General features: G+C 37.2%; 2 protein-coding genes across 5 annotated transcripts in view; one reads left to right on the top strand and one right to left on the bottom strand.

Moving 5' to 3' along the window:
• hipk2 (homeodomain interacting protein kinase 2) overlaps positions 1-6,442 on the bottom strand; it is a 127,294-nt gene extending 120,852 nt beyond the window's left edge. Inside the window, exon 1 of one of the 2 annotated variants that reach the window (XM_055174864.2) lies at positions 6,044-6,442. In XM_055174864.2, coding sequence (XP_055030839.1) covers positions 6,044-6,062 — 19 coding nt within the window. In that variant the 5' untranslated portion in view covers positions 6,063-6,442. The remainder of the gene's footprint in view (positions 1-6,043) is intronic. The other variant, XM_055174863.2, reaches the window with a different exon arrangement.
• A 1,060-nt stretch (positions 6,443-7,502) lies between these two features.
• The window catches only part of tbxas1 (thromboxane A synthase 1 (platelet)), an 87,372-nt gene continuing 72,628 nt past the window's right edge, over positions 7,503-22,246 (top strand). For 2 of the 3 annotated variants that reach the window (XM_055174205.2, XM_055174203.2), the window contains exons 1-2: positions 7,503-7,564; positions 10,993-11,125. In XM_055174205.2, the coding sequence (XP_055030180.2) occupies positions 11,025-11,125 (101 nt within the window). In that variant the 5' untranslated portion in view covers positions 7,503-7,564; positions 10,993-11,024. Of the gene's footprint in view, positions 7,565-10,286; positions 10,348-10,992; positions 11,126-22,246 lie in introns of those variants that run through there. The other variant, XM_055174204.2, reaches the window with a different exon arrangement.

Here is a 22,246-nt window from a genome sequence, read left to right as displayed (position 1 = left end):
CACAGCGACAAAGTCGCTTATAATGTGAATGGTCGCTTATAATGTGAATGGATGACGGGAACTCCACAACTTTGTTCTCGTTGGTAGTTGCTTCCGAATGTCACTCATAATTTGCATACAGTTAAACATTTCTCAACTTTGACGCGCGACTGAACACGCACATCCAGCCGTCAACCGTCACTGTCGCTCGTGTCGCCGGATGCCGCCAAGTTTCCATTGAAATCAATGAGATCATGTCGCTCTGCTACTGCTAGTCGCTTACAATGTGAATGTACCTTAAGCCAACAAGCACCTTTATCACATGATTTCTAAATCATCTAATTAAAATATGTTGTAATGTTAAAATAATGAAAAAAATGTAACATATTTTATCTCTGAGGTTGATAATTTCTCAAAATTTGAAGACCAGTGTTATTAGATAAAAGCAATAATAAAGCCCTAACCCTAAACCTTATGCCTCTAGGGGAAAGCAGATTGTACAAACATATAAAAATGGGATGATACAAATACATGCAAATTAGTCAACTTGTAAAATGAGATTGTTCAAGAATGTGTAAATTCACTGTTGGTCTTAAAAACTTGAGTATTCATTCATAAACTCTCATTGATTCAGTAAGTGAGCCATTTTAGAAAAATTATTCGCTTGTGACTCATTTTGATAAAAATTGTAAAAAAAAAAAAGTATTATTTCTTAACGCATTCCATTCACATGATAGAATATTGCGGATGTTCTGCATTTGATTCTAGCATTTCTTTCTTAAAACAACGAGGCTTAATAAGAAAGGGGTTTTTAGATTCCCAACCCAAGTAGCCAACCAATTCATCTTCACAGCAGTAGTGTGTTTTACTGGAATTAATAACTGTAGCCCTGAGATATGAATGAACCGCACTGCACAATAGCAGCTGAATTCCATCAGTCAGTGGCTGGTGATATGAACCCTGGTGCCTGTAACCATAGGTGTGAAGGCGAAATGAATGGTGTCCTTCATGAAGGAGTAATTGCCATGTGATTACAGCCCCGCAAATCCAGCGACTGTGAAAAAAGCCCCCCTTTCATTTCCCTTTGTTGGTGGAAGAATGCAACCGAGAGAGACCCCAGTGTGAACTGATCCTCTCATATCTGATCAAAGGAAACATGCCAGTCGGACCCCCACCCTGAACAAAAAAATGCACACCAAGCCCGCCGGATCAAAAACAGACCTGTTTGTGGTGATTAAAAAAAATTGTAAGCTTCCCTCATCCGACTCCTGTATTTCCTTTTTTTTTTTGCATTTCATCGCCACATATTTACCTCACTTAATGACACTATGTTGACACAGCCTAGCAACTAAATGCAAAACCTTTTGTTTACGAAGTAAACATGCCACATTTCCCATAATGCCTGAGTGCTGCAAGATAAGTGTGGGAGTAGCAAGGTATGACACTCAGCATTGTCTAATAATGCCCTTGGTGCTGCATCACATCTGATGGCCGTGCTGTGAAGTAAACAAAAGAGGCTTGCAGCTGGATTCTTCAGTCTTCCTGCAAGGCTGCAAATCAATGTTGAACTCACCTACCCCCAAAAGTGCATGTGGCGAGAGCTCTCGAGCTAACGTTATTGGCATCTCTCTCATTGATATCTGCTAAGCATACCGCAATGACCAAAAAAGAACGGCAAATTGGCCATTTAAACTGGGAACTACAGTTACCTAACAAATTAATGAGGTCAAAGCAAAGCATATGGGCCAATCACAATGCATTTCAAAAATAATAAAATCCCATAATTCAGGTTATGAGCAAAATGGTAGAAGTCAATAACACATACTACCACCTTTCCCATGCACTTTTGGTTTGTGTCCGTAGGACAGACCCAATTAACCAATTCACCCCCATATCCCACAATTCGGTTCCCCTGGGTACCACAAGCACACCTGTGAGCGATTTCCTCACCGAAGGTTTGCGATCTTAAATGTCCCTCAGGCTTCAAAAAAAAGCATATGATGTGGACAGATTAATCACATTCTGTAAGGGCTGTGGTTCCTTTATTGACCAACGTTCAGGCCAAAATACCTTTAAGGGCTTCTACGAGAATAATGGACTGGAAACTTTTATTTCTGAAAGTGACACTGACCAAGCCTCTGTTTATTATTGATAATGGATAGCAAACAGAATCAAGCATTTCTGCCAGAGAGACTGGTGCGACAATGCCTCAAGAACGCTCGCAAAGCATTTACTTTCAACCAAGAGGGCAACAATGCAAAGTCAGCCTGGGCTAATGAACTCAGAATTTATAGATTTTCCTGCAATTCTCTGCAGTGCTGGACTGGCATTGACCTTGGATGTTGGGTTAAGATCATCAGTTACAATCAGACACATCAACTACCACAAAACAGTGACGGCTTAGAAAAGTTGCGTTATGAAATTTATGACACAGACAGCTTAGTGGAGACTAACCTCAAACTGTGGGTAAAGTTTTTCCAACAAATTTGCCTTGTTTCCATTACAGATTTGCACAAAACCTTTGCGATATTTTCTAAATGTTGATTCAAAGCTATTGCGAAAAGACAGCGTTTCCATTAACCGATGTTATGTGACTGAAACACAATTTTTCCTCTCTCGTCATGGCAAGTCACGGCAACGGATGTTGTTAAGTTTGCATATACGCAGCAAACTTGTTTTTATTCGAAGGAGACGCAGGCATTTAATCCAAGCTTTAAAGAGCACCTATTTCATGGCTAAAAACAACGTTATTTTGTGTATTTGGTATAATAATTCAATGTGTTTTCGTGGTTTATGGTAAAAAAACACATTATTTTACACATAACGTACATTTTTGTAGCTCCAGATTTCCCTGTCTTCCTGAAACGCATGGATTTTGTACAAAATTGTCCCTGATTGGCTAGCTAAGCTGTACGTTGTGATTGGTCTGAATTTGACGTCAGCCGGAAATGTGACGCTCCTTACCATGTTTTAAAGATTCGGTTGCTGCTAACAGGAGTTAACTTACACCCAGCAAGCAATTTTGACTTAAACAAGGCTAAATTTAGGCTGTTAGTGAAAGTCTAATAGACGTCTACCCAAGAATAGACAATATGTATAGGTTTTGAAAAAATAAGAGCAAATCCCTTGAACACCTGTTGACTTTGCTTACATGTTGAAATATCATACATCTTCAAGTTATTTTGGCAAAAATGGCATGTAACTAAATTCAAGGTTATTTAGGGTAGAAGTGGGTTATTCATAGCCGGACTACATTGGGTCTATAGTTAGCCGTCATTTCAACGTTTAGATTTTCGCTTGCTGGGACAGGCTGTGAGTCCAAGCGGGAGGAATTATGATAATGTCGGTCTTGTCTACATCAACAATCCCAGTGAGTAAACGGTTGCCTACAATCCGTGTGTAGGTTCTAGTCCAAGAAAAAAGATTTACGTTTTTTACTCGCATCATTGTTTACTTTTGGGGTATGTACCATATCGTTAACTAATACACACATACACACCCAGGGAATGTAAAATCGTGAATCAGACCATTGGTGCACTTTAATGACAAGGAAAGCCATTTATACTACTATGTACTAGCCATTTCTGAGAGGTTATAGTAGGCAATTCCCATATTTAAAAAACCATCATGTGACTTTTACATATGTCTGAACCTGTTTCCATTGCAGTTTTACGATATATTCCTTTTAATTCAAATTGCCTGAAAAACCAGCTTGTCTGAACATAAATAGTTCAGTAAATAGTTGCAATAGGAGCAATATATGAAAGTTTTTGCAGAATTTACATGTTTCCATTTGTCATATTTTCAATTTCAATTAGCATAATTTGAAGTAATGGAACGCAACTGTTGACTGTTTAATTTTGAACTACCTTATGTTAAGTAAGTAAAATCAGGTCACGAGTAATGAATGCTCAAGGTATCTTTAATTCTAACAGTTTTTATCTTTACAAAGCCCAACAATTGTTGTCCTGGTCCTTACATCATGCATTTATCAACATATCAACCAGGTACCAAGACTCCTCTGGCCCCAGATTACTCTTTCGTATCGGATCTGGCCGTAGTAGCCTGCACATCACTCCACAAAGACACATCAGTGCAACAACAAAGAGCTCTTACTATGACTGGGTTTACAAATGTCTCCATGGACGGTCCGTACCCTAAACTGGAGCAGTAACAGATATTTATTTACAAGCTGATTTTACTGGTTTGAAATAGCCAAACAACGCGCACGAGCTTTAACTACTCGATACTCGCATCCGACAGGCATGCGAAGAGCAAGGGAAGTCCACAAATAAATGCTAAACGAGCACGGCCAGCAGTCATAAAATCTGCTCAAGCTTTAATCTGTTTTTAATGTGTGTTCAAGGAGAAGTGATAGCTCAAGCAAATAAAGCCACGAGAAAAGACAAGCTTAACAATTATTATACATTACGAGTTCAGTTGCATGTACAAATATGCAGAATCTCTTAAACAGTAAGCAAAAAGTTCCCAAACAGAAATGGAAAAGAGAGAGATTGGCATGCCTTATTTTGGCTTCTTTTAACATCTTATGATCTGACTGAATAGAGAGGTTAAAGACCTGCTGATTGTCTCTTTAACTAGCTGTGATGATTTTGTTTGCGATCATGGCACTGTCAAGGCCTCCCTTAGGAGATGCTGTTTACACAACAGCCAGATCAAATCTCCAGAGTGTCATGATGGGTGAACCGAGTCTCAAGATGCCCCACAAGGTGACCTCAAGGGGCCACAAGAAAGAAAAATATCTATTTATATATCTAATTACTGTAGCTATTCATCCACAATACAGACAGACAAATCTTGCATATGTATAAATCATGTAATAGTATGTAAAAAAAGTGTTACAAACAGTTTGCAAGTCGAAAAAGTTACAACTTGCTTAAACTGGAGTTTATAATGCAATTGTAAAGTTAAATCACCAAATTTAATACTTTTTGCAGAACAAACAGGGTCTTTGCTATATGACCAGCAGAGGGTGCAAAGATAATTAATTAGAGATATAAATCTGAATTGACAGAAAACCAGCTGACCTTTATTATAGCTATCTATGTAATAAACAAGTGCAGTTCTGCAACTCTCGGAGGGTGACATAACACAGCATTAAGGAAGCATTTTTTACTTTCATATACGTTTGTCCAAATAATAAACTAAAGCTAATTTAAACAGAATTGAAATATACAACATTTTGAGCCCCCACACACACTGACCTGCAGCACACCAATGATGGCTAAAAATACAGTCTAGGTAAGCGGCTTAGGAGGTTTGAGAGACAGCCATAAGTGTCTGACCTCTCAAGAGAACAAAAACAGCTATTTGGGCTGCTGATGAATCAATTTCATTACGCACAGGCAACAAAAACACCACTAAGCAAATAATACTTATTCTGCTATAAAGGCACAACATTGTTTATATTCTCCATGGTCAATTTCTGCACAAGTGGTAGTCACCTTACCACTGCAGTGTATCCACATAAACCTCTCCGGTATTAAATTAGTCTCAATTACAACAAACATTACTGCTTTTAAACTGTGCAATGTTATCAGTGTAACAAGATATTTACAATGATACAACAGTTAGTGCAAGTAACTGCTAATTTTACAGTCCTAACTGTTAATTTGCAGACCTGTCACCTATGCACTTTTCTCTACTGTCTAAATATTTATTTTAACAATGATAAGTTATACGATCATAGAGAATGTCGGCAACAAAGCAATATATTATCAAATGTGATATTGTATAATGACATACTATAAGAATGAACATTAAATGCAAATGTAAAACATTAAAAGGGGAATACAGCATTACGTGATCAAGCAGGTTGACAATACATTACAGTCGTTATTCATAACTGGACGAATTCAACAACAACCAAATAATAGATTAACCCAAGATTGATATTATTTAGCAAATGCATTCTTTTAATAATAACAGATTGTCAATGAAGCTCATGAGCATGGTCCCTCTGCTGAGAGAGAGTGAATAATGCAAGTAAATCATGCGCAGGTTTTGGCATTCATTTCTCACCCGTGAGGGCTGAAGGTCTTACCTTCGTATACAGGGGCCATCGGTGCAAGGATTTCTGTTATTCATGGCAAAAAATGAAGCGACAGCACTGTTCACAACTCAATAAAAATCTGCCATCTTGTGCCGCGGACAGAATCGCTGCTGTCTCCTGCATTACTTAACCAGTTCATCGGGAGAGAAAAGGATGAAATAAACAATCGCATCCAGGTTTTCAGTTTGATGGTCGGTCCGGGGGAGGGTGGGTGATGAAAAGATGTCTGCAACTTAACTCCACGGGTCCGGAGGGGTGTTTTGGCTCCCAGAAAGAGCCAAATTGCAGGTCTCGGCTTCAGCTGGTGGCGATCATGTCTGTGGAGTGAGTGCCTGCAAAAGTTGCAATGGGGAGAAGCGAGCGAGAGAGCGGAGCGACTTCACGATATAATCGAGCGACGAGTTCGTCGATCGCGCTCAAACGGACATGCAATCAAACGACGAGCTAATCGATCGAGTTGAAAATAATCTCAACAACCCTCGTAATAACGAAATGTGTACCAAAATATTGTACCATCCCTTCTAAAAAATAAATAAACGAAAGAATAACAGACCTTACAATAGATTCAATGGTTATAATGGGAATTGTGCTGGTTTTATTGGAAACTGCAATGGTCTCTGTTGGTCTGGTAATGTGTTTCGTATTACTGGTGAGATGTTATCTTGCGAATAGGGACCATAGAACATAAAATCAAAGAACCAGTAATGGCAGTAATTTCTATAAACAACATAAAGTACATCTGAAATAATTGGATTAGATGATTTATATGATTTATCTAGTTTAATAAAATCTTGCATTTTGTACATGTATAAAAAAATCTGTAAATTCCCTATCAATTCCTGAGCACCTGTTACATGATTCTACTGTGCAATAAGGGAATTGTATGATTTTCCCACAATGTGAGCCGTTCAATTTGACTATTGCATTCTTAACTGGAACTGGTCCCAGTCACGTCAGTGCAAAATTGTTTAGTGACGTCATTGTAATTTGTACAGAATGAAGTCCAAAATCGGATTACAGAGATTTATACAGATGTGAATAATCTGTAATTTACGAAACTAAATTAAGCAGTGCTGGGGTCATGGAGATATTACCCTCAAAACAATGTTTTAAAATGCAGCAAGAATATGGCCACACATGACATACATATTGCAAAAGTGAAAGGACACAAAATTATTGATTACTGTTAAATTAATAACACATTATACGTTATACAGTAATTAAAATGTAACAAATAGGTAATAGTTGACTATACCTATGCTTATGTTTTTAATTTCTTCCTCCTTTCTTTTATGTATAAAATTATAAGCATATTCTTATATTATTATTATTTTTATAATAATAATAATTTAAATATTCATATATCATATGGCATGCCAATGCAATACAGCAAACTACAAGTACCACAGTCATCTGCGTGATAATTGTAGTTCTATCAAGAGCATAAAAACTACATTTCCCAGCAACATCCCGGTGACTGTCGTCGCAAGAAGTGCTACTTGCGAACAAGGGGTAAGCGCACTGTTTTGTTTACCATCGTCAGTAACTTATAATGTTTACAATTCATTATCTCGTATTTACTTAAACAAACGGAAGCATTATTACCCGAGTACATTATCACTGCTCAGTTATCTCTTTACGCAAAATAGGCTATAAAAACAATAGAGAAAGGGTACACAACACTGTCAGCAGCAACTTAATAATATTACAAACCTGTTTTATCTATGCACACGACGTGACTGAACTAACAAAGTATCGCGTCTTTTTAACAAATAATTTTTATTACTGCAATGTGTTATCCTGGAAATGTCATTTTTATTTATAGACGTAGTAATATATGCGTTAATAACGTTTGAATTCAATCTCTGCTTTACTCAGTCAGATATCAAGTTATATTCAACAGAATGTTCTTTACATTAAGTAGCCTACTGTAGGATGATTTTATGTAGAAAACAGTAAATCACAAAAAAATGACTTTGCACATTTCTTTGTATTTATTAAATAAGCATGTGATATTTGTCTAAACATTTTTGGTGTATGCGTAGTGTAGGCAATACCTGTTAAAAGTTTATCTTGCATTATTGCAACACACTAACAAGTTAAAATGCAACATGACCCTGTGTGCTCCTATATGTGTGCAAAGTCTGATGCTGTTTATAAGCTACAGATTAGCTCATGTATGTTCAAATGAGCAAAAAACAACTTCTCAGACTGTTTGGAAATGGATATGATATCAGCCAAAGTCCACCAAGTTTTGGAACAACAATATTGTTGACATTCATATTATTTATATTAACCGTTTCTACATTTCAGGATTTGGTTTAGAGTCAATGTTATGACATAGGTCTCGTGTATTGGTTTGTATATGCTTATCAACATATTTCTTTCTAATTTGAGAGGTACCATAAATTATGGTTAGTGTATACATAAGCCTTTGTCTTTGACAGGTATGTCGCTCAAGAGCAAACTAAAATGTTGATCCAGGTACATAGCTTGCTTGGCAGATGCACAGTGGCGATGTCAGCAACACCTACAAACTGTTGACATTATCACATAAAGCACTTGTATGGGATTGCTCAGGCGTAATGAGACGCATCATATATATTCTTTACCTTCAGCTGGTGAGCATTGCAATGTAGCAAGGTCTGAATCGTATGAACGCAGCCATAGATGTTGTCTTTCTGGACTGCAGTTCATCTTTAGCATACACATACACAGATTTAGCATACACTAACATAGAAGAGCATTTTCACAACATTTATTGCAAAAAAATAATTTCATTTCAGTCTTGGTGGTTATTGCCCGTGTGGATTGCCATGTACTGTAGAAGCAGCATTTTTATAGTCATGCATAAGCAGCTGTGTTTACCTTGCTAAAACCACATCCTTTTGATAATAAGGTTTAGCTGAGGGTGCTTGATTTTAATTATGCATGTTTTAATGAGTATGCATAATCTCATGTACACGAAATATTTTGGATGTATGGTTCTTATACAAATATAATGAGAAATACATCAGAAAGTGTGCGTGTGCACATCTGAAAAAACAAAAACTAATTGGGCTCAGGTGCAGAGCATGAACACAGTTCATCAGAAAAAAAGAAACTGAATCTTGCACACTGAAAACATGAAAGAAATTTGCTTTATTTCAGTTCACATTCGTTTGGATTCGGTCTCTTTTTCATTTACAAACATTCCTCTTATGTGTATGATTATGCGGTGTGTTGTTTGCCTTTGCAGTTTCTGTTCCTCCAGATGTAAAAAAAACAGGGAAGTTTTAATAGCTAGTCCATTTGATACATTTCTTTGGAAGAGAACTATTCTGGTGGTTACCCTTTTCACCCACAATCTTGTGTTTAACTAGACTAAAATTTTTGTAGAATTGGTTTACATTTTCTTGATACCTATGCAAAACTAATACCTAAATAACTAAAATAATATTTAAAACTTGACGCTTCTGTAGTTACATTGTGTACAAAGACGGAAAATTAAAAGTTATAATTTTCTAGGCCGATAGGAACTATACTCTCATTCTGGTGTAATAATCAAGGACTTTGCTGCCGTAACATGGCTACAGGAGGCGCAATGATATTACGCAGTAGCCGAAAATAGTCCCCTGCTATTGAAAGATACTAAGGGGACTATTTTTGGTTGCTGCGTAATATCATTGCATAATTCATTTAATTAATATCGTTCCATCAAAACAGTAAGAATCAAATACTCTAGGGGAAAATTAGCTTATTTTCAAAAAAAGTGGAGTGTCCCTTTAAGGTGTTGTGGTGGGTGGTCTATAGAGTTGTTGTTGTTGTTTTGTTGTTGTTTATTTATTAGTCAAAAGCCTAAATTTTGAGCAAAGCAAAAAAGAGTCCTACCCAGAGTTACTTAGTCACTACTGCCCCAATCACTGTGCCCCTCCTTTAATGTAAAGAGGCTGGTAACTCTGCCCAAATAAATGCTATAATTTCAAAAAATGGTGTAGTCACACACCAGCCTCAAAAGGGTTAACACACTGATCCACCAAAACTCAACTGAATGAATCAGAATTTGGTATTTGTTGGTGCATTGTGTGCTAAACATTAAATTTGCCTTAACTTCTTTGTTATCACTTATAAACAGACGTACAGTACAGATGAATAATAGTCAGAAGGCTTAGAAATGTTATATCACAGTATCTTCCCAACAACCACACAATTTAAAGGGGGCATATCATGAGAATCCGACTTTTTCCATGTTTAGGTGCTATAATTTGGTCCCCAGTGCTTCTATCAACCTAGATAATGTAAAAAAGAACAACCCAGTAAGTAAGTTTTGGTAAACCATTCTCTGCAAGCATGTGAAAAAATAGGTCATTGAAATTTGGCTCCCCTTGTGATGTCCAAAGGGGATCTTATTATAATAATACCGCCCCTTAACTGCACTATTCAACCACGGCACTGTCATTTAGAACTCGTGCAGAAAGAGAGAGAGAGAAAATAATTGACAGCACAATTAAGTTTCAATTTCAACAAACCACCATTACTGCTATCAGTGTTCGCATTTTATCAGCTCATTTGTATTTAAAAGACACACCCGAAACGGCACATTTTTGCTCTCACCTCGCATTTTTAGCATGCTATAATAATTATCTGGCATTTTGAGCTAAAACCTCACATACGTACTCTGGGGAAACCAAAGATCTTGTGAAATGTCCCCTTTAAAGTACTGTATTATATTTACATTTATGCATTTGGCACACCTTTCTATTAAAAAAGTCACTTAAAGTGCATTCCATTTTATCAGTAGGTGTTTGCTCCCTGGGCTGCGAACCCATGAGCTTTGCTAGTTACATTTTTGGTGTTTGAACTAACAAACATTAACAGAGATTGTGTGTTATAATACAGTAATATTTTATCTGATTTACCACAGCATTTACCACAGCTTTTGCAAAATCTCTTGTGTACAGGAAGCCACTGGTTGAAAGTGACAGATCTCATTATGGAGCTGTTGGGGAACCTTCTGAAATGGTTTGGAGTCGAGACGAGTGGATTCTCCGTGACCGTGTGCCTGTTTCTGCTGTTTCTCAGTCTTCTTTACTGGTAAGCAAAAACATTAAACCACCTTGATGGTGAACTTTGCAATTGTGTCATGATCACTTTGTTCTGCACTGATAACGGTCAAATATTTTAACGTGTTTGTGGTGGGACATCCGCAGTGAGACTCAAACAGCTCTTACTTGTTTTCTCATCTGATTACATTCCAGTCACACATGCTTCTGTACTTATCTTTAGCTGTCATTCTGTTTGAATGCAGACAGTGTCCAGATTCAGGGTTTATTTTGTCATGCGAGTACATGGGTGGAGGTTATATAGAGTTTAGATGAAGGTTAGAGGTCTGTAGGTTTAGTCATTGCAGTGAATGTTGTGGAGGTTTATTTGGATTAGTGAATTGATCCTCAGTGCTTTGTTTGGTTCTAGGTGCTGCAATGTCTAAAGATGAGTTATAAATGTTAAGCATTATACAGACAATCCCATAGCCATGGCATTTATTCAGTAAAAGCAGTAGTTTGAGTTATATTGTAGTGAGCTTATGGCTGGTGTACTCCACACGATTTAACGTCTGAAATCCTTTGTTTATATAATTGATGTTGTCAGTCAGCTTGTTTGTCATATTAAGTAATACTTTGGACTTGAATAAAAGCACTTAATTTAGATGTTATCACACGAAGGTTGTTTTTCCTCTGAATCAGAACTTTACTGCAGTTCAATAACTGTAAATGTAATTACAGCCACATCTTTACAGGCTCATTCATTCTGTAACTTCCTGAACATTTATATCGTCACCTTTAACAAAGTAAAAATACATTAAAAGGTCTTTTTGTGTGTTGTCCATAGCAACAAGAGTCCTCTGAATAAAAGAGCTCACTGTGTAATTAAAGTTTATGAACTTATCTTTTTTAGACTGGCTGTTATTTCATTTATTTTTCTAGTTAAAAGCAATAGCGTTCTGTGAAAACTCAGGTTTAATTTTTACATAAACTCATCCTACATAATGTAAAGAACATTCTGTGAAAAAATAACCTTGATATATTTTATATTGACTAAGGTCGTGTCAAACATTGAAATTAAAGTGAAATGAATGACTGAAATCAATTTTTTATGCTCTAATAGCCTGGATTTCACTGACAGAGTCACATTTCTTTTATATGCATTGTTTTGCTTTGCTATTGTTGGTCATATCATCTGTGCTTTGTTTAGCGGTGCCTGTGTAGCGGTGCCATAACCTGTGGGTCCATGCATAACGTCAGCAGCATGGGAACATAATGTTTTAACCAAGGCACGTTATTCAAGGGCCACTCCACTTTTTTTGAAAATAGGCTCATTTTCCACTTCCCCTAGAGTTAAACATTTGATTTTTACTGTTTTGGGATCCATTCAGCCGATCTCAGGGTCTGGCGGTATCACTTTTAGCATAACTTAGCATAATTCATTGAATCGGATTAGACCATTTGCATCGCTCTGAAAAAATATGTTTCCTATTTAAAACTTGACTCTTCTGTAGTTACATCGTGTACGTAGATCGACGGAAAATTAAAAGTTGCGATTTTCTTGGCTGATATGGCTAGGCTAACTCTCAGTCCGGCGTAATAATCTCGGATTTTGCTGCAATATTATGCAACACACGAAAATAGTCCCCTTGGTAACTTTCAATAGCAGGGGACTATTTTTGGGCACTGCGTAATATAATTGCCCCTGCTGCAGCCATGTTACGGCAGCAAATTCCTTGATCATCAGAATGACGTTATAGTCTTATGCTGCGTTTAAACCAGCCGTGGTAGAGGCGTGAAGCGTGAGTGATTTCAATGTTAAGTCAATGTGAAGATGCGTTGATGTGTGTCTGGAGGTCTCGCGGCGCGAATGAGACGTTTGGCGCGGCGCAGAAGACGCGATTCCGCCTCATTCGTGCGAACTAGACGCGATTTCTGTACAAGCCATAAATTAAGCTCTGTTTTTTTGCACAGGCCTACTAAAGGGTTAATGGTGCCACATGGTGATCAACAGTAAAAATGACAAATTTTACCTCTTAGCAAAAGGAAAATCCGCTTACAATCAACAATGCATGATAATAAGGTCACAATCACTTTTTATATTGAAAATCAGTAATTTTGTGTGTGTTTTTTCATCAAACAGTGACACCACTTATGAACTTGGCAATTAATCTGATACATTTTTACAGCCGTTTAGTTTAGGGGCTTTTTTGTACACAAACAACCCGAAAGGGTAGTAAATTTGCCCACGGTATATTGTTGAGTTTTTGAAAAATTTCAAAGCATTTTCTTAAAATATGTGTAAATATAAGATTTGTCACCAAAAATCATTTCATTTGCTGAAACACAGAGAAAGTTATGGCCAAATTAAGACATGAAAAAAAAACAAAAATGGCCAAAAATGGCCTCAACAACCCACAAGGGTTAAGATATGGAAGTGCAAGTTGTTTTAGGTTTGGACAGCTCTTAAATTTATTTTAGTCTAGGACTAGTCTAATCCCTGTCCGGGAAACCGCCCCTATATTTACAAATGATTAAACCAAATAGTGTGTTAGTGACATTTGAATGTATTGTCTTATCTGAAAACTGTAAGTAAATGGGTTTGGATCCGTGTTTTAAGGTAAATAGCTGTGTAATAAGCGAGATAATGTACTTCGCTTCATGTCATGTCCTGATCCCACTGTCGGGGGCTTATTTCTGCGATAACAACCGGCTGCCTAAACATTATCCCTTATTTATATATTAAAGAGAATTTTATCTTTTTAATCAACAGTATAGAATATATTGCGGCCATCCGCCATGGGTTACAAATCCGGTCCCTGTTACTTAACTTTTAGCAGTCACACACTTTGTTTTTCAGAACAAGTAAATTCCTGTCTGTTGGCAAAGGCAGAAATGTCATTCACTGTGGACTTAAAGGGGTTAGTTACGTAAGGGCTTTCTCATTTTGTCATAGCGCAAATGGAGATTTATATCAGGGGATGAAACATATCTGCACAAGGGTAACTATGACAGAGGTTAGAAAAAAACTCTTTATTAGAGATTGGAAGAGGTTGTGTCAATAAGAGTTTTGGTCAGGTCCCAAAGCAGAAATAAGCCATATTAGCGGATTAGTCCCCTGATTTGAAACTTCACTCTACCGTAAAATATAAGCTGTGTCCTTGAGAAACTTCTTGTCAAACACATATTTCATAAACCCTTAAAACACAAAAGACAACGTTGTGGAACAAAAAGCCAAATCTTTCCTCTTAGATCATCTGTGTGTAAAAAGCTATTTATTTGCATAAGTTGAAATTAAATTAATGCATTTGCAGCGGAGCAGCAAAACGTTTGCCAAAAGTGCTTGCCATAATGCTACATCTTGCAAAGGTACATCTGAACAAAAACTCAATTTTTCTTGAACCAAGAGATTAATAATTTGAAGAATTGATCTTCGATGTGAAAGGTTATAACTTACATAAGCATCTGGCTTGGACCAAATTCTAGGGTTTTATAAGAAGAAGAGTATGCTGACACCAAGATGTGAGCGAAGCATGATTAGCAGTGATCTGAACTTCTTCTGAACTACGTCCCCTTCTGCTCCATTACACATAAACACATAATGAAAGAGGACTGAAGACAGACGCGTCGTCACCCGCTGGCAACTAAAATCGCTTGGTTTAGCCCACAAAGATTCAAAGTTACTTTCAGTACACATCAACTTGATTTGGCCATAAGCTTGGAATAATGACATGATCAACTGTACATTTCAGTTATCCTGTAAATCTTGAGTTTGGCCAGAAACATACTTCAAAGGAAATGCTTTGTCAGTGCATGCCAAATGTGCTTGTATCACAATGTACTGCAATTTGTAAAATCATGCTTTTGTGCATTACGTTAACATTTTATGCATTTGACAGATGCTTTTATCCTTAGTGACTTATGCTGTTCCCTGGGGTTCGAACCTATAACCTTTGCACTGCTAGAGTAATGCTCAGCTAGAAGCAACAGGAGCGCTACTTGTGTAGCTAAAAGCGTTCGAGTTTATGTACTTACTTCAGGCGTTAAAGGGACACTCCACTTTTTTTGAAAATATGCTAATTTCCAGCTCTCATAGAGTTAAACAATTGATTTTTAACGTTTTGGAATCCATTCAGCCGATCTCCGGGTCTGGCGCTACCACTTTTAGCATAGCTTAGCACAATTCATTGAATCTGATTAGACCATTTAGCATTGTGCTCAAAAATAACCAAAGAGTTTCGATATTTTTCTATTTAAAACTTGACTCTTCTGTAGTTACATTGTGTACTAAGATCGACAGAAAATTAAAAAGTGCGATTTTTGAGGCAGATATGGCTAGGAACTATACTCTCATTCCGGCGTAATAATCAAGGACTTTGCTGCCGTAACATGGCTGCAGGAGGTGCAATGATATTACGCAGTTCCCGAAAATAGTCCCCTGCTATTGAAAGTTAAATCATGCGTAATATCATGTAATTTTCCGTCGGTCTTAGTACACGATGTAACTACAGAAGAGTCAAGTTTTAAATTGGAAAAAATATTGAAACTCTTTGGTTATTTTTTAGCGATGCTAATGGTCTAATCAGATTCAATGGATTATGCTAAGCTATGCTAAAAGTGGTACAGTCAGACCCAGAGATCGGCTGAATGGATTCTAAAACGGTAAAAATCAAATATTTAACTCTAGGTGTCCCTTTAAAAGGTATGTATTTGTGTTTGGCTCAACAAATTTGAAATGCTCTCATATGCTGGTTGATATAAACCACACGAAAAGAAGCCTTTACTGCAACGCAGCCGTATGAAAGTCATAGCACATTATCATATTGATTGTTCTGTCCTCATTACATTTCAAAATGTGTCTCATTCCTCATAAAGACTCTGAATTCCCCCTTCTGTGAAACCTGAGAGGTTTGTTTTTGTCTCTCATTGAAAACTTAGTAATCCCTCTAACTAAACACGCTGTGGATAGGGACCTTGTGACCATGACCGAATCTCTCCACTGGCAAGGCTGAGTGGAGATGATGACACATTCTAATAGATCTTCTCATAAAATTTAAGAGAGCGTTTCGAGCACGACCCATCTGTCACCCTATGGACTGACCGTATAAACAGCGGGCACCACTTTGCAAAGGTCACGCACTTAGATACACGACATCTGCTGACATCACATGGATTCTTTCTCTCTCATTCTCACTGATTTTTCCATAAAGTAGACTTTTTGGATCCATTGCAGGAGACTATTTAACATCTTAATGCATGAATGCATGACGTTATTAAACCTCTTTCAACACATCATGCAGTCCGCCAAAGATGTTAGGTTATGATTCCTGCAGAAAATACAGAAAATCTGTATTTTGTAATTGTCAAATTGAGTTTATATTTTTATCAGTATGTGTGTTTCTTGGGTCCGAACCCATAACCATTTGTGCTGCACATACAATGCTTTGCCACTGAGCTACACATGAGCACACGTTATACAATTTAAAGTTCATTGTAATATTGATATATTTAAATGTTTTATTTTAAGTTAGTTAAGGTAGTTAAAGGTTGATTTAAGGTAGTTTTGCTACTGTGTCGGGTCGGGTCACTGCTTGATGTCCAAAGTAAAATCTCATTCCTGGAGCAAGACCTGTTGAGACAATGCTATCTCACGAGAATTCGTACATATTTTACGAGTCGGCTGATTCGTATAAATTCATACGACCACATTCATAAGTTTTGGTACGATTTGCCTTGACACCTGTGACGTTGGGGTTAGGGGTTCGATTTCGTTGTTGTTTTTCATGAGAATCATTCGATATTGCACGATTAACTTCGTATGAATTGATACGAATAAGCCAACTCGTAAAATATGTATGATTTCTCATGAAATCAGGCTGGTTGAGAACCACTGGTGTAGCTTTTAAAGACTGGTTACTGTGAAATTGCTGATTCAATCCCCAAAAGAGAAAGGCCATGAGCCATCAACCATTGTGCCCTTGAGCGAGGCACTTAACCCTGGGTTGCTCTGGGGGGATTTGTCCCTGTAATAATGGCATTTCAATGGTGACATTGTGTGAAAGTCACAGGGACAAATTTCATGAGCGGGTGTGACAATAAATAAAGATTACATTTTATAAAACACATTAAAAGTCACCCTGGGGTGAAAATCTAGTTTTTAATGTTGTTTATATGTCGGTGTAGTGTTTATGTGCATCATGTCAACACTATTGCTGATTATTTTCTCCCTAAAACTGCAGTTTACCAAATGCAGTGTGAAAATGTGGGTTGATACCCTGTTTTAAAAGTCACAAGCATGTTGTAACCAATCATGTGGTGACTAATTTGCATATTAATGGTCCATGTATGCTATAAAAACATTGCACAACCTGTCATAACCTGAAAACCACGCCTACTGGTGGGGAAAACAATCCATCCGTCTCCATTGACTTTATATTGCGAGAGGCTGCCTCCTTGTCATTTCTGGCTTATTACAAAAACAGAATAATGCCTAAAATCTGCTGTGTGACAGGGTGTACAGCTAACAAGCCAAAAAACCCAGAAATACGTTTTTATAAGCTGTCGACCCTAAAAAACTAGCGTTTAAAGACACAAAAGTGGAAACAGGCAACTTTTCATAGTACTACTATTAGTAGAACTGCACCCACTAAAGGGGAAACGTAGTCGGTGATCCACTTTTTTCTCGTAAATGTTGGGTTTTATGGCTCAACAGCTTATAAAAACCTATTTCTGGTTTTTTTGGCTTGTTAGCTGTATACCTTGTTACACAGCAGCTTTTTATATAAGCCAGAAATGACAAGGAGACGGCCTCTTACAATACAAAGTCAATGGAGACGGTTGGATTGTTTCCTGGACCGGTGGGTGTGGTTTTCAAATTAGCATAACTGTGCTCTGTGTCTATATGAAGAAAGGCTATAGATTTTATGATCAAAGATTAAGAGGGATTTTAAAGCAACACTATGTAGTTTCCATGTAAAATTACCTACAGCTCCCCCATGTGGTTGAAAAGCGCAACAGTGCCTGGTATCAGACACTCTTCTGCAGGCAGGGGGAGGGGCGGGGCTGTGTTTCCTACCCTCCACCACCACTTTCAGAGTGTGCTTGTAGCAGCTAGGAGGCTGCTCAGGTTTCAGCAACAGTACAATTTGTCCAGTTAAAAGTTGTTCTATCACTGAAATAAGTTTAGAGACATTATTTAAAGGTAAAAAAACTACATAGTGTTGCTTTAATTAATTTATCAACTACAGGAGAACTTTTAAAAAGTAGTGCACCCCAAAAATGTTGTTCTAAACCATGGGTCTTCAACAGGGGGTCCAGAGCCCCTTGTGGTTTTGCTGGGGGTCTTCCAAATATTGTTTAAATTTAGAATAAAAAAAATGAAGGCTCCCTCTTTAAAATCTATTTAGTAAATGTAAAATATTATGAAGCATGTTAACAATATGTAGTACTGTCTGTGCAAAAGTCTTAGGCCACCACCACCAGACTTGTTGTTTTTGATGTCCATCCATATTTATTTTTCAATCTATTTTATTAAGATACAAAAATACAGGAAATATGTACAAAAAATAAATGTAAAAAATAAATTTTCAGGACTAAATGTCTTCTTTAGACATCATCATTGTTTAGTGTGACCTCTCTTGGCACTAATCACATCTTGTGCGTTTTTGAGCAGAATGAAGTTAAAAAGACTCATTTATTTAAAATTAGAAATTAGGATAAAATTTTATTTAGGTTTAAGAGATTGCTCAAGTGGAAGGGGAGTTTACCCTAAAAAATTTACACATCAGTTTACATTTTTATACAGTTTTTACAGTTTTTTACGATTGCTTACACACAAAATCTTTTCATGTCACACGATTTTTGAAAGCTCTCACTCAAAGTGCAAAACTACATGCCAAATCTTCAAAACCATAGGCTATTTCTCAGCCTTTGACTCAGTTTTCAATTGCATAAAACACTTTTTTTCAAAACACTACACACAATTCTCTACCTAAAACACAAAGATCTATTAGGAAGTGACTTGCTTTCCTTTTTTCAAACACAACAAATCAAAATGCTACACTCATTCACCAGGTCACACAGACACACTCCTCACATGTGCTAAAACAGTAATTGGTTAACTGATCCCTAACCAATCACTCCTTTACTTTACAGTAGTATAGATAGGCCTATAAATAGGTCAAAGGTCACATTACCTGTTTTGGCAGTCAACTGCCAATTCCTGGGCCGGGACCCCACACACAATTTACTGTATTGTACTGTAAAGAATATATTTTTTGGTTTACATGTTTATAGTTTTGTTGTATGCTAATGTATACAACAGTAATATTTGGCCTGATAAATATTTTCTGTTTCTACATTGCACTGGGGTTTTCAGTGTACTTGTTACCCCTCTCAACAGATTACTTTCATTGTAGAACATTGTATTGAAATGTAGATATAAGCCTATGAAAGACCAAAGAGCTTTAGATTTTGAACAGCAGTGTTTAAATGGTATATCCAAAAATGTATTATTGTGAAAGAAGTGTTTGCCATTTGATGCAAATGCTTCATTCTGACATGTGTTTGTGTCATTTTGAATGCAGTGTTGCATTTTGAAGGAGATGTGAGCTACTTTGCATTTTGTGTGTGCCGTTTTGAGAATTGTGTGTAGAGTTTTGAAAAAGGAGACTTGGTTATGAAAACGTGTGTAAGCAATTGGTAAAAACTGTAATACTACATACACATTGAAAAATGTGTGTGTGTGTGTGTGTGTGTGTGTGTGTGTGTGTGTGTGTGTGTGTGTGTGTGTGTGTGTGTGTGTGTGTGTGTGTGTGTGTGTGTGTGTGTGTGTGTGATTTGACAATCTTAACATAGAATGTAAGTCCAGTCTTAATTTGATGTAGTGGGGTTCCTGGGGGGCTTCCTCCTCTCGATCCATTAAGGAAAAAAAATTATAAAGTTACTTGATTACTTCTAATAAATTGGTCTGTTACTTACACTAACGTTTACACATTTACACTACATTACATGTGAACTATTTTCTGTAGCTTAGTGGTAGAGCTTTGCATTAACAGTGCAAAAGGTTATGGGTTCGAACCTAGGGAACATACATACTGATAAAAATAAAATTGTATAGCTTGTAATGCACTGTAAGTCACTTTGGATGAAATTTTGTGTCTGCCAAATCATAATTGTAAATGTATTTGGTGCCGTCCGTGTATATTGAACCTTTCCTCATCCTCAAAATCTACTTTCAGTCAATCTTTCTTTTCACTCCCATTGCTCTGAAATCCCATATTGTTAGATTGTCTATTTCTTGGTTCCCCAGTAGGCCAATCTAAGTGACTATCTCTGCCCTCCAGCATGCAAGTTGAAACTGAGTGCCGACGATTCAATACTGATTGCATCAAGCTGTGGACAGCTGACTTTGCAGTCAGGCACTTGCACACCCTCTTTGACTTTCTCCGTCATTGGCCATACTGCGGAATAGTTATTGTTTAATTGAGGAGTGTCGGACAGCTCATCCATCACAGATGTTAATCATATCAAACATTCGCACCTCCCCGAGAAGCTGCTACGTTCCTCCGTTTCCACGGTGACGGGCACCTAATAAATCTAAATATGGTAATCTACTCTAATTTCACCCAGATCCACCCTCTGTTGTAAATGAGATCGCAGTGCGAGACTGCCAGGGCAGATAAGCTCGCTAATATGGAAATGGAGTACCGTAGCGCACACCATTACAGCCCAGAACCAAACTGTCTCGCACCGCAGATGTGCAGAAGAAGAGTTATATGTGAATTAAGTCTCAGTAACTATTTGATTATAAGGTGACATCATTTTGTCAGGCGCTCAGTTCGGTTGGCAGCGCCGTCGTAAGACTGCAGAACGCCAGGAAGCGACTGCCGAGCCCCCTCGCAGCTTGCATTAATTCACTGTTATTATAGTATGATTTCACATTAGATCATCTCAGCACTGCTTCTTAAATTTCACTTTTCCCACTCGGGATTCTTAAGGGATTAATGAAGTATAAGTAGGAAAATTGAGATTGACTTGAAGTAGAAGTCTCACCCTACTCATTAAATCGGTATTGTTTAAAAATGAGCAAAGTCACATACTTGCACATTACAGAACTTTAAATGTAATTGCTAATTAAATTTGCTTTGGAAAATCACTTAAAATATAGCACAAGTCATACTGTATGGGTTGTTAATGGTGAATTTGTGATTTTTTTGTCATAGTTTAAAGGGGACATTTCACAAGACTGTTTTAAGATGTCAAATAAATGTTTGGTGTCCCCAGAGGACAAATGTAAAGTTCTAGCTCAAAATATCATATAGATAATTTATTATAACATTATAACATGATAAAATTGCCACTTTGTAGGTGTGAGCAAAAAAGTGCTGTTTTGGGTGTGTCCTTTTAAATGTAAAAGAGCTGATCTCTGCACTAAATGGCAGTACCGTGTGGTTAGTGCAGATAAATGGAAAGTATTATCCCCTTTTGACATCACAGGGGGAGCCAAATATCAATTACCTATTTTTTTCACATGCTTGCAGAGATTGGTTTACCAAAACTAAGTTCCTGAGTCGTTCTTTATCACATTTTCTAGGTTTATAGAAGCACTGGGGACCCAATTATAGCACTTAAAAATGGAAAAAGTCAGATTTTCACTAAAGCAACACTAAAGAGTTTTGCTCTTTGCTCCCCCTACAGGTTGGAAGCAGATTTGTCAATTACCACTGTCGTAAATAATTTAGCCTACTGCAGCAAAGCTGGCTCTGATTGGATTGTAGGTCTGCCGTAAAGCAATTTTTTGTAGTTTTCACTCGAACTACAGGACCGTGACCCGACGGTTGGAAACTTCTTTAGTGCTGTTTTGGCCGATAGAGGGCTGCAAAGTGAATATGAAAGTGCCATTTACCCTGTTTCGGGTGGATGAACGACTGAAACTTTTTTGAAAACGTTATTTTAAGGTAAAAAAAAAATCTTTAGTGTTGCTTTAAAGTAACGACTAAAGTAACGAGTTGTCCACTATGAATTGAAAACATCCAGCATATTTTAGAGAGTACTGTATATATTTGGCATATAGATTACTGTAATTCTTCGAAATGTATTTTTAGGCCAAATGTGACCCATTCAGTGAAAACTCAGCTAAAGTAATTCTTTTGTGATTTACTTTGATATCTTT

The sequence above is a fragment of the Misgurnus anguillicaudatus genome, chromosome 15, assembly GCF_027580225.2.
Source record: "Misgurnus anguillicaudatus chromosome 15, ASM2758022v2, whole genome shotgun sequence".
Classification (NCBI taxonomy): domain Eukaryota; kingdom Metazoa; phylum Chordata; class Actinopteri; order Cypriniformes; family Cobitidae; genus Misgurnus; species Misgurnus anguillicaudatus.
This window is presented reverse-complemented; position numbering and strand designations above follow the sequence as displayed.